This window comes from Giraffa tippelskirchi, chromosome 1 (assembly GCF_054371585.1).
Source record: "Giraffa tippelskirchi isolate mGirTip1 chromosome 1, T2T-mGirTip1v1.2.pri, whole genome shotgun sequence".
Classification (NCBI taxonomy): Eukaryota; Metazoa; Chordata; class Mammalia; order Artiodactyla; family Giraffidae; genus Giraffa; species Giraffa tippelskirchi.
The window spans coordinates 129,760,689-129,780,470 of NC_137275.1; the positions used below are offsets into that span (position 1 = coordinate 129,760,689).

The window sequence follows — 19,782 nt, forward strand, 5'->3', positions numbered from 1 at the left end:
GTTTCTCATCAGAAACCAGAGGCAGAAGGCAGTGGTACATTGTTCAAGTGCTGGCGGGGGAGAAAGTTATTGGCTCAGAATTCTATACCCAGAAAAAATGTCCTTCAGGACATCAAGACATTCTCAGATAAAGGAAAATTAAGAGATTTGTTGCCAGCAGACCTTCCCTAAAAGAATGGCCAAAGGAAAATACCTAAACAGAAATGGTAAGAATGCAACAAGTTCCTCCTGTACAGCACAGGGACCTCAGTCAGTATCTTGTAACAACCTATAATGGAAAATAACCTTAAAAGGAATATATATATATATATAAAATTCTATACACATACAAACTGAATCACATTGCAGTATACCAAAAGTTAACACAACATTGTAAATTAACTGTATTGAAATTAAAAAAGAAAAAAAAAATGGCAAGAATGCAAAGAAACCACTTTGGTTGAAAAAGAAATACGACTATCCCATGATAATGTACAAATACTATTTTATGTGGTGATTACAGTACTGCCCTGATTAACACACCATGCAAAATTTCATACATAAAATAATTTACAGATGATGAATGTGGTGTTTGGGTTATTTCCACAAAAACTAGACATCATGAGCCCTTAGTCAAGTCTATAACTTTCTTTTTGTTTTACCATTATCTATGCTGGAAAGTCTAATTCAACTTACAGCTTTCAGCTTACAATGAGCTTTTCAAAAACATAACCTGCTGTGAGAGCTAATACTGCCTTCTGACCAGCAATTCCACTTCTGGGCATATACCAAAAGAACTGAAAGAAGAGATTCATACAGATATTGGGTTAGTTAAAAAATGCATTTGGGTTTTCCCATGTTATGAAAATACTCAAGCAAACTTTTTGGCCAACCCAGTATTTGTACACCCATACTCAAAGCAGCATTATTTATAATAGCCAAAGGTGGAAACAACCCAAGTGTCCACTGACCGACGAACAGGTAGGTAGAATGTGTTGTATACATATACAATGGAATATTATTCAGCCTTAAAAACAAAAGACATTCTGACATGTGCTATAGCATGCATGAACCTTGAGGACATTATGCTAAGTGAAATATCCAGTCACATATACAGTCTGATACCACTTACCTGCAGTACCTACAGTAGTCAAATTCATAGAGACAGAAAGTAAAACGGGGGCTGCCGGGGAACTAGGAGGAGGGGAAATGGGAAGTTGTTATTTAATAGGGACAGAGTTTTAGTTTTTTAAGATGAAAATATTTCTGAGGATGGATCGTGGTGATGACAGCACAAAAAAACCAAATGAATATACTTAATGCCACCAAACTGAAGACTTAAAGATAGTTGGTAAAGTTTATGTTACGAATTTTTACAACAATTTGAAAAAACAGTATCTGGCATTCATTGAGTACTTTTTATGTACCAAACACTACACTAAGAGCTTTGTATATATTTCCATAAGTCTCCTCCAAACAATCTTTGACGAAGGTATCATGATCCCTGTTTTATACCTGAAGAAACTAAGTTTATGTAACTTGACCAAAGTTCAACAAGTAAAAAATGGAGTTAAAATTCAACCTGACACTGGTGAGACTCTGAAGCCCATTCTCTCTAACCTAAGATGGTAAAGGGCTGTTTTCAAAGGCACTGGGATAAAGCAGTCCTGAGTGTCAGAGAGCAATCTGATCTTCTCAAGTTGGGGAAAATCACTTAGAGTGTCTAACAGAAAAAGATATAAATGGCTTTGACATATGAGATGAAAAGGATGACATCACTACAGAGGGGCTAATTTTTCAAAACCCAAACTCTAATACCAAAATATGTTCCACAAAACCTCAACATCCACACATCATGGGTATTCTGATTATATAGGACCAAGAGATTCCTAACTGCAAAACAGAAGAGAGAATTTAAACTCTCATAATACTGTGGAAATTAGAACACAAACAGGTAAACCATTTTCCTTTTCTACACTTGCTTTTAAAGAAATAAAAAAAAGTGAAAGAGAAAGTCATCTCCAGCTCTGTGCAACCCCATGGAATACTTCATGGAATTCTCCACGCCAGGATACTGGAGTGGGTAGCCTTTCCCTTCTCCAGGGGATCTTCCCAACCCAGGGATCGAACCCAGGTCTCCCACACTGCAGGCAGATTCTTTACCAGCTGAGCCACCAGGGAAGTCCAAGAATACTGGAGTAGGTAGCCTATCCCTTCTCCAGCGGATCTTCCTGACCCAGGAATCAAACTGGGGTCTCCTGCATTGCAGGTGAATTCTTTACCAGTTGAGCTACCAGGGAAGCTTTAAAGAAATAAAATAGCCTTAAAACAACCAATGACCAAACTAAGATATTTGTTTGGCTGGGGCTATTTGAAGTTGGGGCTATTATAATTATTCACAACCTGTTGGTTTCAGAATAACTGCTAACTTCAGTATTCTCCAAACCTTTTCTTTCACTTTACCAGAAGAATTTCTATATACTCATCTCTCCCTGTTTTCAACCGTGTTCTCTGGAACTCTTCTAATCACATCTCCTACCCCACCTGAAGGAAGAAATGGCACCCCACTCCAGTATTTTTGCCTGGAAAATCCCATGGACAGAGAAGCCTGGCTGGCTACAGTCCATGGGGTCACGAAGATTCAGACACAACTGAGCCACACACACACACACACACACTGGACCCCTAGATCAAATATTGGAACGCTGCCCTCCCCACCCCAGGCCCTCAGACCTTCTTCCTTTCCTGAAATTCCAATTCCAAGCCTCAACCCATGCCCTCTCTCTCTCCAGGGCCACTGCTCACACCAGTAGTGACTTTGTGCCTTCCTTTAGCCAACCAAGGCACAGGGCTTGGGGAGGAAAGGGCAGGCTGAATTTTAGCACCGCCACCCTTGATGCCCCTGCAGTACACAATAGTTCACAATGGTCCTGACCTGCCCTTCCCTCTCCTGAGCCTCAAAATAGCCCTGGAGAAAGACCTAGAAAGATGCTGGTCAACATGAACTAGCCTCAGCAACCCTTCGTCATTGTCACCCACCCTCAAAGCGAGCTCTTTCTGATATTCCAGTCTAACCCCAAGACCCCACCTGCACCCTCATTCGCCTGGTAAAGTTATCGTCAGACTGAAGCCAACCACCGAGCAGCGCGCTCAGCTCACCATGTGCTCCCTCACTGCACTCTCTCAGTCCCCTCAGCTTCCTTCCCAGGCTCATCAGAGAGGCTTCAGCTTGTTAGACAACTGCTGGTCTGTCTCCTCCATGCTGAGGTCACACCACCAAGGCGTAAGGTACCGTTATGAGATCCTTCGGGGAGACTAGAAGTGACAGAATGAGATGATGGAGGGCTGGCTGGAGGGAAGGGCTGGTCAGGGCCACTGTGAAATCAGTCGAATCCTTGTTCTGTGTGGTCTCCAATGGCAAACTCGGGGGTTCTAATGTGGTCACAAAGAATGTGGCCCTACACTTCACCCTCTCTAAACACATAACTAGCAACAAAGGCTCAGGACAAAAGCAACCATGAAGGAGAAAAACTATCTTAATCAAATAAGACTGAAGAAGATAATTAACTGGTTCACAACTTGGTTTGTTCCTTCAAAGAATCCTTATTGGGTGGCCATTATGAACCAGCTCCTGTGCCGGGCGTTGTCGCTGGAATTAGAGGTAATGGGTGACAGCCTTTGGTAAACTGTGATGACCTATACAATTGCCAGTTACTCTGATCCTCCCTTTCCCCACAGCTAGACCCTGAATCCCTTCTGGGCAGAAATTCTATCTTCGTATCCCCTACATTCCACATGGTGCCTGGTGCAGAGCACCTTTGAGAATATTCACTCGAAGACTTCAGTGGCGCACACCTGCAGCTGAAACATTTCTCATTTCCATTCCATTGGCTACCAGCCCGGACAGAGGCCACTGCCACCACAAATGCCTCCAAGCTCAGCTCCCTGGGTCCTGTGACTTTTATCTCCTTTCAGAAAATGAACCTATACCAGGTTCTCTTTATATTAGAGACCAACTGCATGGCAGACAGTTAAGCCACTAAGTTAAATGCTCCTCTATGTCTAGAGTCAAGAGATGTATTATGCCCAAGAGTCTTTATGTTGGTGAACAAAGCTAAGGAAAACAATGAAACAAAAGGAAACACGAGAGAACACAGAACTTGAACTGATTGGTCCATTAAAGTACACTGCCCTCTAGCACACTTATTTCCTAAGGACGATGCTGGCTTAGTACACCGCCCTCTAGCACACTTATTTCCTAAGGACGATGCCGGCTTACGGATGTGGGGTTGGCCTCCTCTTCTACCTCTTTCTAACAAAAGAAAACAAAGGAAACGAAAAATATTCCCTCATAAAGAAGTCACTGTTTTTTACATTGCAGCCACATCTTTGAAGGCTCAGTGACACCTGCTTGGACATACATAAAATTCCAGCATGTGAGTGGTGGTTCCATCCTCCCTATTTAATTTCCGCCTCTTAATATTTGAATTGCTTATTTTAGATGTCCATCGGAAGACTTGAGCAGCTGAAGATTTTTGGTCAATAAGATGTAGAAACCTAAATAATGGTAAAACAAAACTCTCAGAGCTATCCAGACGACCTACCACTGATCTCCTGATTGTTTTGAAACAAACGCAACAATACAAATACTGTACAACAAAAGTTAACAAAACTTTAACCTATTGAAATAAATTTCATTACAGTAGTGCTCCTTTCTCTTTAGAATTCTGTGGTTCTATTTTAAATCTCTTCCCTCTTCCAATCATGTATGTGGCTTCCTTCCCTGTTATCCCAAATCAATAAAATATTAGCATACTAGAGCGGGTACTCAATAAACATTTGTTCAATAAATGAATAAATGAGTGAATAATTATAAAATGTTGGACTAAAGCCCCCTGGGAGGTTTGTATTAGCACTATTATAACATTTTGCACTTGTATGTTCAGGTATATCTAAATGGGACTTAATAACAGGCATCAAGAAGCAGTTAAATATTAATCTATTTCTGTCTTAATAAATCTACTTCAAAATATGACACAATACAAACTACAATGAATAAATGCTGAGATAAAGTTCATTTACAATCATATCACTTGTATTTACACAATTTAAGATTTGAAATATTAACACTAATGTGGAAATTTATAAACTAAACGCCAATGTGTTTGTAAAATAAAAGGTCTGAAAGAAAAGAAGAATGCACTACGTTAAACCTAAATGAATATATTTGACAATATAACTAACACCACTTCTTAAACACATCTTTGAAAACAAAAAAGGTTGTACAAAAAGTCTCTATTATATCCCATTAAGAAGGATCAACTTTACACAGAAATTTTTTCATTTTAAGATATGTAACAAGTAGGCCAGAGAGAATATACTAGTAAGAAACTTTATTAGCTATAACAGCTTATGTTTATTATCAAATCTTAAGTCTAATAAACACTATAACATATAACTTTACCACTAGCGAAAAATTCATTATTTTTAAGGTATGTTCTGATATCTTTGTTTTTCAATTCACTTATTTTTTATTATACTGTTAGAAAATAGCTGGATAAAATAGTCTGGATGTAAGTTTGTTCTTACTGAGTTCGCTGCAAAGAAGTTATGAAATAACCTAGCAAATAATTATTCTACCTAAAAGGGAAATAAATAAAAGAATAAAAGTCTTCAATAAAAAAAGAAGTTATACATCTAGCAAATCTAATTGACAAGAGGTTATGGCAAATGTTTAAGAAGTAAATGAAAGTAAATATAAATCGGTAATAAGACGGTCAGTCAGTATTAAAATGTAGCTCTAATTTAAACTTATTTACTGAACTTTCCTTTTGTTTCCTACATGGTTGGTTTTTAGTGTAGGCATGAATGATCCTATGATCAGTTCAAAAAGGAAGACGGTAGCCAGGCAAACATCCCTTCCAGTGCCTATCAGCATGTCTTTTATGTTTTGGCGTCCATTTTAGAGCATCAGCGAGGTGGTGTATAAAGAAGCTTAGAAAACAAAGGTTGTCATTTTGGCAACCCACATGAACATCGAGTGATTTCAATAAAATGAAGATCAAAATGTTGATGAGTAAAAAAAAAGTTTAGGGAACTATTTAAGCTGGACTATGCAAAACACCTGTATTAGATTTCACATATTTTTAAATTGTATTTGTGTACTACATGTCATTCTCACAACTGCTGATGTGTCATAATGATACCATAAAAACCATTTAAAACAACTGATTATCTAAGGCGCGCAATAATATCAAGCTATAAACAAAAAAGAAATTTTTTTTTCAAAGGATTCACAGATCCATGATGACAAACTCAAAACAAAAGCATGGCTCCTGAAGCAATCTTTTATACTGCCCAAAATGATTACTACTTATGTGAATATATATGAATTTCCTATATTCTTTTAGCACATAAAATGTAAAAGAAAATATATTATTACAGCAAGTCAGAAGCTAATTCTACCACTCAAACTCTCTTCTTTAGAAATCGAATACTCACTGACAATGAGGGTGGTCGACAAAAATACGTGCCTTACAGGGCACCTCTGCTATAATAATGCTGATTTTTAAGAGCAGAACTATCACAATCCAACTATACCCAGGCCTAATAGGGAGTATTTATTGTTAAGAAATTAGATATAAAGCATATATATATTTAAGTAGAATACCAGGTAGTATTAGAAAGAAAATCGATGAACTTTCTAGATTTTCCTTCCACTTAAAACATTTTGAGAGAGTCAGGCTATAGTCATCGTTTAACTATACAATCTAATCAACTAAACACAATAGAATTTTTCTCCAAGTATCTCAAGCACAGCTCACTACTTCTTATCCAAAAGATTTAAATTGCTACTCTCTGCCATTCCCAGCCATTTCTGCCAACATCATAAAAATTACCTTTTATCATTTCCTTCTCACAATGAGAATTCCCTAATCGCACACATCTTTTAGACAGAGACACCTCCCCACCCACCTCCCCACCCACCTCCAAAAACTGGTTCAGACCAAAGACACACACAAAAATAATGACCAAGCTCACATTTCTTGTTTGCCCTTCAAGCGAAGTCTGGTGTCTTCAGCTTGCCTTTCTGGTCTTCAGTGTTGTCACTCATTGCTGGGGGATGTAGTTTAGGACAGCATGAAGCAGCAGAAATAAAAGCTGTTGCTTTAAGAAAACGTTTTCTTAAACACATGGATAGAACAACTTCTACTCTGACTTCCTGGCTGGGTTGCATAAAATCTTAGAAACACTCCTTGACAAGTGAATGTCTACAAATGGGAAAAAATAAAATAAGATAAAATCTAAAAACTTACGTTCTGAACACATTCCGAAGGAGGTCTGATTTGATTTGAAAGCAGGTTTGTATTGATGAACAAAGTTTATTTTGTAGAAAATTAATAGTCTCTCTAATTAGAAATTTGCCTTGCCATCTTCTACACTGTCAATCCTGTCTCTCATAGTATAATCATACATGCAAAAAAAAAAATCAAATACAGTATTTCCCAAATGCATGGACACTGTGGAAGCTTCATTTTGAAAAAGGCTTTTATTTCCCTTAATACTGGTGCCTAAACGTCATTGTATGTACCAACACTTTCAAATAGCCCAAGAGACTTAAAAAGCCTTCTAAGTTTGAAAACCAAAAAGTTCTGAGTTTTCTGTACCCCAGGACGGTTTTCTTTCCTGAAGCTCAAGCCGAGAAAGCAGACAAAAGAAGCTGATTTGACTGAGCTGTGCCAAGTCTTGCCTTTTTTTCTTTCCTCAGCTCTCCCTCTGCCTCTCTCTCTCTCCCTTCCCTCTCTCTCTCTCTCTTTCTCTCTCTCACTCTTTTGCTCCCAGTATGGCAACCTTCCGAGCAGTCTTGGCGGAGGTCCAGCCTGTGCCAGCCTGTCTGAATTCTTGTCTCCAAAAGATGTCCTTTGCGGATCAATTAATACATCTAAAAACAGGAAAACTGTGGTACGGTACCCCAATCCTGGCACCAACAGCATCGACTTCTGCCAAATCACCTTACAGATTTCATGGTATCCCACCTTTCATCATCATTACTAACATGTTCCCGGAGCAATAATGGAGTACTAGAAGCCATTCACTGTTCAGCGATAAGGAATCTGTTCCCCTAGAAATGTCCATATGCGACATATGCACAACCTGCAGTAAATCAAAATTCTCCTGTGAGAAGAGATGTATGTAACTTTAATAAGCACCACATACTGTATTTCTTTTTATAAGGCTTGCTTTCCCTTGCCCTGCTGCAAAGAATCATGGGAGAATAGAGAAGGAGGCATGTAGATTAAAATTAAAACAGTATGCCCAAATAAGTCATGCTTTATCCTAAAGGAAAAGAACAGAGTTCTGATTGATCAGCAATTCCTATGTTCAAGGAAACTCTAATATAAACTGTTCCCATTCAAAATGTTACTGGACATGAAAGGCAGAAAAATTTCTTTTCAAAACACAAATATCAATTAAAAGAGGAGAAAAAGAGTGGACGGAGTAAAATTAAGCATCTTTTGATATTCTGAACTTCAATTATCAATGTAGCCACTTGTTTACTAAATTCATACCATCTAATAAGTATAAATAAATGCTGTTTATTTTTATTTGCAGCATGCACAGCTTTTGAAGTGAAACAGCCAGTCTGTGTTTCACATACATACCTGTCCTTTGTGGATCTAGTAATACATTTGAAAACAGGAAACAGTGGGTATGGTATCCAAATTCCAGCACCAACAGCATCGCAGCCTATAAAATCATATTTCATTTAAGAAATCATTTTAACCTCTGATGTTTGAAAATACAGAATACTCTAGACGTGGTTTCATAGAAAGAACCCAGAACAGCAGCCTCTAGTCTTTGGCTCAGTCCTTCTAACTTATGTAACCTCAGGGTCTTAAACCGCTTAATCCATATAATACTTGGTTTGCTTTCCTATCAAATATAAAAATCAGTGATTTCCTCCTCCGTGCTCCCAAAACATTCTGTTTATACTCAGTATACCTTCATTCTAAATGTATAATAATTGGTTGAGTATGTGTCCTCTACCAACCAAATGTGTCATCCTCATAGAGAGGACCATTTGTCACTTACCTAAGAAACCTGAAAGTCTTGTAAGGAGTCTTTCATATGCAGGGGCTCAACAAATCTATTGTGAATGAATTATGGGGATCAATCATATAAACATCACTCTGAAGTTCTATAAAACTATGAAATATAATAATGAAAAACAAAACAACATGCTATTAAATCATATAGTTGACAGATGAGAGAAATGCTACAGAAGTACTTTGAGGGATAAATTAAAGCAGTAACCAAAATGTTCCATATTACCCTTTCAAATAAGGACTGATGGGCAGGGTGACAGTGGATTTGCAATTTCTAATCAAACTGTTGAAACCAAAGACAAAGAGAAAATCTTGAAAGTTGCAAGAACTGACTCTTCAGGTATAGTAGGTCCCCTACATATGAACCTTCAAGATGCAAACTTTCAAAGATGTGAACGTGTGTTTGCATGTCCAGTTACATAAGTTAGTTTACATGTCTGGCATACATTGTTATACACATGCGTCTTCTACAAGCGGTTGTGCTTTTAAGTACTTTACTGTACAGCACTTTAATGTACTCTATTACTGTACTAAAGTAGCAGAGTATCTTTATTTCAAGTACAGGATGTACAAAAGCAAGTGTAAAAGCAGCAGTGATATAGCTGGTCCTGCTAAGAACTGCCAGGCGATAACAATGGAAACAAAAGTGAAAATAATTGAGAGAGTGGAGCAAGGCGAAAAGATGATATAAACCTATAACAGTACAGTACTATATAGCCAAAAGTGTTAGTTGGGTACCGAGGCTAACTTTGTTGAACTTACAAACAAATTGGACTTATGAATGTGCTCTGGGGATGGAACTTGCTCATATACAGGGGACTTACTGAACAAAGAAGGCGTCAAGAGATTAACAGCTGACTGATCAGTGAAAACCATGGAGGCCAGAAGCAAGTGGTATGACACACCAGAAGTGCTGAAAGGAAAACATCACCCACCAAGAATTCTGTCAGCAAAACTCTCCTTCAAAATTCAAGCAGATATTAAGACATTCCCAGAAAACAAAAACAGAGTTTATTGTTAGCAGATCTGCCCTATAAGCAACACTAAAGGAACTTTTCCTTCAGGCTGCAATGAAAGGAGACTAGATAGCAACTCAAATCCACATGAAGAAATAAAAAGCACAGGTAAACCCACAGAAGCAAATGTTAAAAACAGTAGAAATATATGCTTTGTTTGTAACTCTTTTTCTTTTATTTGATTTTAAAGACAAAAGCATAAAGCATAATTGTAAATTATGTTGATAGGCACATAATGTATGAAGATTTGCAACAATAGAATAAAGGAAGGATCGAACAGCTACACAGGAAAAAAGCTTCTGTGTACTACTGAAGTTAAGTGGGTATTAATCTTAATTGCATCACTATAAATTACAATGTTAACTACAATTCCCACAGGAATCATGAAGAAAACAACAATGGAATTAAAATGTTACCATAGAAAAATATTTATTTAAAACAAAAGAAGGCAGTAATGAAAGGACAAAGACATAAAAAGACAGAAACATAGAAATTAGCAAAATGGCAAAAGTAACTCCAACCTTACCAGTATTTAATAAAATGTAAATAAACTAAAGGCTTTTAATAAATTAAAAGACAGAGATAGGCAGGATGAATAAAAATAAATGATCCAACTATATTCTCTCTATAAGAGATACATTTTAGATCCAAAGAAACAAATAGGTTGAAAGAAAAGAATAAAAAAAACCTACACCACACAAACAGCAACCAAAAGAAAGCTAGAGTGATTTACTACTATGAGAAAGAATAAACATTAAGGCAAAATTATTATTAGAAGAAAATAAGAATAATTTCTAATGATAAAAGGGTCAGTTAATCAAGAAGATACAACCATTATAAACATATATATGCAAAACAAAAAAGTTCAAGATGCATAAAGCAAAATATGAAATAAATGAAGGAATAAACAATTCAATAATGGTCAGAGACTTCAGTAAACAACTTTCAATAATGGATAAAATAACTAGATAGACGTTAACATGAAAATAGGAGATTCAAACAACACTGTAAAGTAACTGGGCCTAATAGACATTTATAAAATACTGCCCTCAACAGCAGCAGAATGCACATTCTTCTCAGGTGCACAAGGAACATCTTCAGGACAGACAATATTTTAGGCCATAAAACAAGCTCCAATAAATTTAAAGGATTTGAAACCATACTAAGTATTTCTTCAACCACAAGGGAATAACTGTAGGAATCAGTAACAGGGAAAAAGATTAGGAAAGTCACAAATATATCAAAATTAAATAATGCTCCTGAATAACCAATAAAGAAATATAAAGACTAGAGTGGAATGTTCAGCAAGAAAATAGAAGATCTGAACAGCACTGTAAAAAGTAGTAAATCAAGAGATACCTGGAAGGACAGGCAAGTTTGGCCTTGGCATACAAAATGAAGCAGAGCAAAGACTAACAGAGTGTTGCCAAGAGAATGCACTGGTCATAGCAAACACCCTCTTCCAACAACACAAGAGACAACTCTACACATGAACATCACCAGATGGTCAATACCAAAATCAGACTGATTATATTCTTTGCAGCCAAAGATGGAGAAGCTCTATACAGTCAGCAAAAACAAGACAAGGAGCTGACTGTGGCTCAGATCATGAACTCCTTACTGCCAAATTCAGACTTAAATTGAAGAAAGTAGGGAAAACCACTAGGCCATTCAGGTATGACCTAGGTCAGATCCCTTATGATTATACAGTGGAAGTGAGAAATAGATTTAAGGGACTAGATCTGATAGACAGAGTGCCTGAAGAACTATGGACAGACGTTCATAACATTGCATAGGAGGTGGTGATCAAAACCATCCCCAAGAAAAAAAATGCAAAAAGGCAAAATGGTTGTCTCAGGAAGCCTACAAATAGATGAGAAAAGAAGAGAAGTGAAAAGCAAAGGAGAAAAGGAAAGATATATCAATTTGAATGAAGAGTTCCAAATAATAGCAGAGAGAGATGACAAAGCCTTCCTAAGTGATCAATGCAAAGAAATAGAGGAAAACAATAGAATGGGAAAGACTAGAGATCTCTTCAAGAACATTAGAGATACCAAGGGAACATTTCATGCAAAGATGGGCACAATAAAGGACAGAAATGGTATGACCCTAAATGAAGCAGAAGATATCAAGAAGACGTGGCAAGAATACACAGAAGAACTATACAAAAAAGATCTTCATGACCCAGATAACCACAATGGTGGGATCACTCACCTAGTGCCAGACATCCTGGAGTGTGAAGTGTGGGCTTTGGGAAGCATCACTACGAACAAAGCTAGTGGAGGTGATGGAATTCCAGTTGAGCTATTTCAAATCCTAAAAGATGATGCTGTGAAAGTGCTGTGCTCAATATGCCAGCAAATTTGGAAAACTCAGCAGTGCCCACACGACTGGAAAATGTCAGTTATCATTCCAATCCTAAAGAAAGGCAATGCCAAAGAATGTTCAAACTACCACACAGTTGCACTCATCTCACACACTAACAAAGTAATGCTCAAAATTCTCCAAGCTAGGCTTCAACAGTACAGGAACCAAGAACTACCAGATGTTCAAGCTGGATTTAGAAAATGCAGAGGAACCAGAGATCAAATTGCCAACATCCGTTGGATCATTGACAAAGCAAGAGAGTTCCAGAAAAACATCTACTTCTTCATTGACTATGCTAAAGCCTTTGACTGTGTGGATCACAACAAACTGTGGAAAACTCTTCAAGAGATGGGAATACCAGACCTCCTTACCTGCCTCCTGAGAAACCTGTATGCAGGTCAAGAAGCAACAGTTAGAACCAGACATGGAACAACGGACTGGTTCCAAATTGGGAAAGGAGTACGGCAAGGCTGTATATTGTCACCCTCTTTATTTAACTTCTATGGAAAGCACATCATGTGAAATTCTGGGCTAGATGAAGCACAAGCTGGAATCAAGATTGCCGGGAGAAATATCAAAACCTCAGGTATGCAGACGACACCACACTTATGGCAGAAAGTGAACAGGAACTGAAGAGCCTCTTGATGAAAGTGAAAGAGGAAAATGAAAGAGCTGGTTTAAAACTCAACATTCAAAAAACTAAGATCACGGTATCTGGTCCCATCACTTCATGGCAAGTAGATGGAGAAACAAGGAAAACAATGACAGACTTTATTTTCTTGGGCTCCAAAATCACTGCAGATGGTGACTGCAGCCATGAAATTAAAAGATGCTTGCTCCTTGGAAGAAAAGTTGTGACAACCTAGACAGCATATTAAAAAGCAGAGACATGACTTTGCCGACAAAGGTCCTTATAGTCAAAGTTATTGTTTTTCCAATAGTCATGTGTGGATGTGAGAGTTGGACTATAAAGAAAGCTGAGCACTGAAGTATTGATGCTTTTGAACTGTGGTGTTGGAGAAGACTCTTGAGGGTCTCCTGGACTGCAAGGAGATCAAACCAGTCAATCTTACAGGAAATAGGTCCTGAATATTTGAATAATTGGAAGGACCTATGCTAAAGCTGAAGCTCCAACTTTGGCCACCTCATGCGAGTGCTGACTCATTGGAAAAGACCCTGATGGTGGGAAAGATTGAAGGCAGGAGGAGAAGGGGATAACAGAGGATGGTATGGTTGGATGGCATCACCAATTCAATGGACATGAATTTGAGCAAGCTCATGGAGTTGGTGATAGACAGGGAAGCCTGGCATGCTGCAGTCCGCGGGTTGCAAAGAGTCAGTCACAAGTGACTGAACTGAACTAAGAGTGGAACTAAATGAAACAGAGACTAGAAATCAAGACAGAAAATCAAAGATACTGTAAGAAAACCACACACCAATAGCCCTTATGAGTATAGCTGCAAATTTTCTGAACAAAATATTAACAAACTGAATGTAGCAACATACAAAAAGGATCATAAACCTTGACCTACTGGGAATTAGACCAGGAATGCAAGATTGGTTCAACACAGAAAAATCAATCAATGTAATATACTATATTAATAAAGGACAGAAACCACTTGCATCAAAAGACAGAAAAAGCATCTGAGAAACCAAACACCTTTCATGATTAGAAATCTAGGTCTTCAGAAAGAAAGGAAAAGCACTAAAGGAATAAGTGAAGATAAAAACTTCCATTGTTCTTATTTTTAATTGATCAAACAGACAACAGTTGTTCAAAATGATAGCAATAATGTATTCAGTTATATATGCTTATGCATATATATACACGTGGGAGTTTCCCTGATGGCTCAGCAATAAAGAACCCGCTGCAAGCCAAGAGACTCAGGAGACTCAGGTTCAATCCCTGGGTTGGGAAGATCACCTGGAGAAGGAAATAACAACTCACTCCAGTATTCTTGCCTGGGAAACGTCATGGACAAAGAAGCCTGGCAGAGCTACAGTTCATGGGGTTGCAAAAGAGTAGGACATGACTTAGCAACTAAAAAACAAAATACATATATGTATATATGCTGATGTACAGTTACATATAAGCAAAATGGAATGACAGCAATGATACAAGAGTCAGGAAGGATTAACTAGGATTATTTTGTTATTGTAAGGCACTCATGCTACCCATGAAGGAGTATAACATTACTTGAAACTGAAATTGCATCAGTTGTATAACTGATATACTGATAAAGGCAAGAAAACTGAATCATACAAAATGCTCAATTAAAACCACAAAAGGCAGGGGAAAAAATATAAGACAAAAACATAAATATAAAACAAGGCAACAAATAGAAAAGAGAAACAAATATGGTAGATATTTATTCAAGTATATCAATTTTCATCTTGAACACCAATAATCTACATGCATCAATACAAGACAGAGATTGTCACTGTGGATCAAAAACATATTTCTACACAAAAAAACTGTACACAAATATTCACAACAGCATTATTCATGATAGCCAAAAAGTGAAAACAATCCAAATGTCCATCAACTGTTAAACAGGTTAACAAAATGTGTTTTCTACATACAGTGGAATATTATTCAGCAATAAAGAGGGATGAAACAGCAATGCATGCTATAATATGGATGACCTTTGAAAAATATATGCTAAGTGAAAGAAGCCAGGCACAAAAGTCCACATACTATATGTTTCTGTGTATATGAAAGGTCCAGAATAGGCAAGTCTACAGACACAAGACTAGTGGTTGCCAGGGGCTGGGCAGCAAGAACAACAGGGAATGGCTGCTCATGGGTATGAGGTTTCTCCTTGGAGTGAAGAACATGCTATGGAATTAGTGGTGATGGCTGCACAACATAGTCAATATACTAAAACCCACTGGATTGTATACTACAGACTGGTGGGTTTCACAGCACGTGAAGTGAAAAGTGAAAGTGTTAGTCACTCTGCCATGTCTGACTCTTTGAGACCCCATGGACTATAGCCCGCTAGGCTCCTCTATCCATGAAATTCTTTTAAGGGAAGAATACTGAAGTGGGTAGCCATTCCCTTCTCCAGGGGATCTTCCCAACCCAGGGATTGAACCTGGGTTTCCCGCATTGCAGGCCAGATTCTTTACCATCTGAGCCACCGGGCAAGCTAAAACCCACTGGATTATATACTATAGAATGGTGGATTTAACTGTATGTCAATTATATCTCAATAAAGAAAAAAGTTGCAGTCCATCTCTCCAGTATTTCTGAGTGTTATAAACAATTATACCCCGTGGTAAACCCTCAAAAACCCTTTCAGCCTCTTTCTTAAAGGAAATACTACACATTAGCTCTTCCCATGCAGTCCAATGCCAGAGGGCTTACCAAGACCTTCTCAGTGTGAACCCATGTTCTGATTCAACCTTTTAATCTCGGCCTTTCCTCCACCTCTCTGTGTTTCCCCCTCCCAGCTACCCACTTCAGGGGGACACTACTCCCCGCACCCACACAGGATACTGACCAGGAGACCCCAAATTCATAAACGTGGGACATTTCTTTCCAGTGTGTACTGTTTATCTGATTCACTGGTGGCCTCAAAACCTTCTATTGATTCAAACTCTCAGAGAGAAAGTACAGTCAGAAGGCATTGATTCTCAGAAGTTTTATCTAACCCACAAGTTAGCGGTTTCAGATAGGAGCTTGGTTAAGTCTTTGTACAGACAGCTGAAGTGTACTGAGGGCAGCAGAAGAAATACGGGGTCAAAACACAAGACTTCCTCTAAACCTGTGGTTTTTCAAACTTCCTTGCACGGATCCTTGGAGATACTGCAGGGCCTTCACAGAGGTGAAAGAAAAGATAAGCAAGCAAGGTTCTAGGGCAAAACCCCTGCATCGACCAGAGTAGTTCTGTTTTTATGATGTGTATGTTTGGGGTTCACACAAGATTTTATTTGGCCAAAAAAAAAAAGGTGTTCTTAAAAAAAAAGTTTAATATCCTTTGTATGTATACATACGTGCTTAGTCGTGTCTGACTCTTTGTGACCTTATGGTCTACAGTCCACCAGGCCCCTCTGTCCATGGGATTTCGCAGGCAAGAATAGTGGAGTGGGTTGCCATTTCCTTCTCCAGTGGATCTTGCCAACCCAGGGATCGAGCCCACATCTCCTGCGTTGCAGGCGGATTCTTTACCACCAATCCTTTACTTTAAGCCAATTCAGGAAAACACTCCCTAACGAGCTAACTTGACAATGACTTCTAAGGTTGTAGCCCTCTCAGAATATTTACAATATGAGCTAATGTTGTCATCTGAGATTTAAGATAGTCATGGGGAGCTACTCCCTAACATATTGAGATTATATCTACCTTATCCACAAATAGAAAATAGAGTTACTGGACTATTTACCTACTGTCTTTTGCTCCCTAGATTTATATCTTTAGAGTTATAATCTGAAACCCCAAAGAGCATGAATCTGATCTTCTTTCCCAGCTACTCATTAAGTCTTGAATACCGTCATGCGCTCAGGAATACTCTCTCAAGCATTATCTGAATGACGACTTTGTGCCAGGTACGTACCAAGGACATGAAGCCCCTGCCATCACAGGGCAGATATGTAAACAGGTAATTATAATTTCAGGTCATCTGTCAGCTATGAGAGAAGCATGTCCACAACATCCTATGGACATAGGAAAGAAATAAGCTGCTGATGAGTCATCTATCCACCAACTAAAAGTCAAATACGTGTCACTCTAGTTAGAATGAAGAGAGAAGTTTAAAAAGTGTACACAAATCATTTTATACACATTTGTTGTGTTCATATTATGCTTAAGTTAATGCTCTGGGGGATGCAGAGGCACATCAGAAATCACCCCAGCCCTCAAGAAGCTGAAAGTCTAGTATGACGATAAGACACCTACAAAATACTACACTTTATGTGATAGATGTTATTATTTAAATACCTCCCCATATAGGTATATGTGTGGCTGATTCATTTTGCTGTATAGTAGAAACTAACACAACATTGTAAAGCAACTATACTCCAAAAAAATTAATTTTAAAAAGTAAATAAGTAAATAAAAATATCTCCCCAAATCCAAATTCTTCCATGTTCCTTCCTGGAGTACACAACATAAAAACAAATTGACTGTATACAAAGCTTGAGTGTGAAATTGTGATGGCCATCCTTCCTAAAGCCAGTCCAAATTATATCCACTCTCTTTTTCCTCTCTTCTCCCCTCTCTCTTTCTTCTTCTTTCTTACTTCTCTTCTTTCTCCCTTCTCTAATATCATACATTTAGTTGTTACCTGCATTCATTAAGTCAGTATTTACTGAGCACTTGCTTATATACAAAATATGGGGTCAGAAACCACAATGGACACAAAAATGAAATAAAATTCCTGTATTAGTAATAATAATCACAATAATAAGCACTTTCACATTCATTAATGCATTCACTCCTTGCCCAGCCTTTGGAGGAAGACAGGTGTTACTTTATAGATGAGGAAACTGACATCAAAGGAAGTTATATGACTTGTCCAGAGCATCAGACACATATCTAGAGTACAGAAAACTGAAGCAACTATTCCAGGTTTCATTACTTAAGGAACTTAAGAAGATGCAATGAACACAAGAGGCCTCATACATCCCACTACCTACTTAACAATCCCTCTGAGTGGTAAATAGGCACCTCAAAGCCAACTTGGTCAAACCAGAAATCTTGATTTCTCTTACAAAAGTTCATTCCTCCCTCAGCCTCCATTAAACGACAATCCAAGAGTCACCCTTGATTCACCTTCCATCAGCCACTAGAAAGGTTAAAAGGAAAAAGATTAACACTAGGTGCTGGTAAGGATGCTGGAAACTAGAACTTCACACACTGTGATGGGAATGTAACACGGTAAATACCTTGGCAGTTTCTTTAAAAGTTCAGTTTATACTCACTGAAGGAACCAATGATGTCCACCCCTAAGTCTACCTGTGAGAAAACATGTCCACACAAAGACCTGGGCATGAACATTCACTGGAGAATTATTCTTAACAGACAAAAACTGGAAACTACCCAAAAGTCCACCAGGTGGGGAACAGATAACAAAATGTGGTCTACCTTTCACTACTACACAATAAAAAGGCACAAATTACTAACAAATTCAACAACGCGGATGAAGCTCAGAAACACTATACTAAAGGAAAAAAGGCACACAGACAGGACTACATGTTGCACATTCCAATGCCTATAAAATACATCTAAAAAGATAAAACCGTAGAAACAGAAAGCAGATTATTTGTGGTGTGGGGCTGGGGTAGGAGAAGGGATTGACAGAAAACAAGCAAGAGAGGACTCTGCAGGGTGAGGGAAGTGTTTTCAATTGAACTGCACTGATCGTTTCAAGACCTCATCAACTTATTAAAAGTCATCAAACCATACACTCAGAGCAGGTGAATTTTACGGCATATAAATGATACCTCAATACAGACACACAACAATTAAAGTGTCTAGCAACAATTTACTTCATCCAAGACACCGTATTAGGCCCCAAAGGAGGGACTAAGACACTGTCCCCACCCTGAAGGAGCTCCCAGCCCCTTTCTTCCAATTGCAGAAAGAGAAGATGGACATCACAGACATCACACACCAAAAAATGACCACCCAGGAAGTGGAACAGGCAGTGAATGTGACCAAGACCAGAGCAATGGGGAGCAAGGTGTTGGGGGGGCCTTACAGAGGAGGTTAGGTTTAACTAACCTCTGAAGGATGGATGATAATCAGAAAACTGGGATCTGGAGGGCAGTCCTGAGGAAAGACCCAAGGCAGGAATGAGCAATTGGTGGGGCAGTCTGGCTGAAACAGAGGCCCACGGGGAGAGCACAAAGGGTCCCAGCAACCATGGAAGCATGAAGCCTGTGCCTTCTCATGGGGCTTCCTCAAACCTCAGGTATCTGAGCACCACGTTTATGATTTTTGCCATATTTAAAATTATAGTACGATTTATGTATTACTGGCTTAACATAATTCTCACTTATTTTACCTAGATTCATTTCTAAAGGAGACCATAATACAACTAGACAATGAAAACTAGCATCTTTGCCAGAAATAGAAAATACTGTAAAAATGGGTGTATTAAATTGTCGAAGCCTGAAGCCATCTCTAAGCTGGAAGACTATCTCTATTAAGTGAGGGACAAGGGTTAAAAACACTCAACATTCAAGCACCAAACTGGTATTTTCCTTGATATAATTGGAAGAGCTAAAAGACAATTGAACAAATGAATAGCTTTCTCTCTGTGGTTTAGTCTCATTTATGCCATAGCTTTGAACTGTCTAATATCACC

At 38.3% G+C, this 19,782-nt stretch overlaps 1 protein-coding gene across 6 annotated transcripts in view; it reads right to left on the reverse strand.

Moving 5' to 3' along the window:
• MSRA (methionine sulfoxide reductase A) overlaps nt 1–19,782 on the reverse strand; it is a 389,493-nt gene that overhangs the window by 337,823 nt on the left and 31,888 nt on the right. For 2 of the 6 annotated variants that reach the window (XM_081496013.1, XM_081496019.1), the window contains exon 3: nt 8,643–8,727. The exons of the other annotated variants lie outside the window; for them this stretch is intronic. In XM_081496013.1, the coding sequence (XP_081352139.1) occupies nt 8,643–8,721 (79 nt within the window). In that variant the 5' untranslated portion in view covers nt 8,722–8,727. The remainder of the gene's footprint in view (nt 1–8,642; nt 8,728–19,782) is intronic. 6 annotated transcript variants of the gene reach the window in all.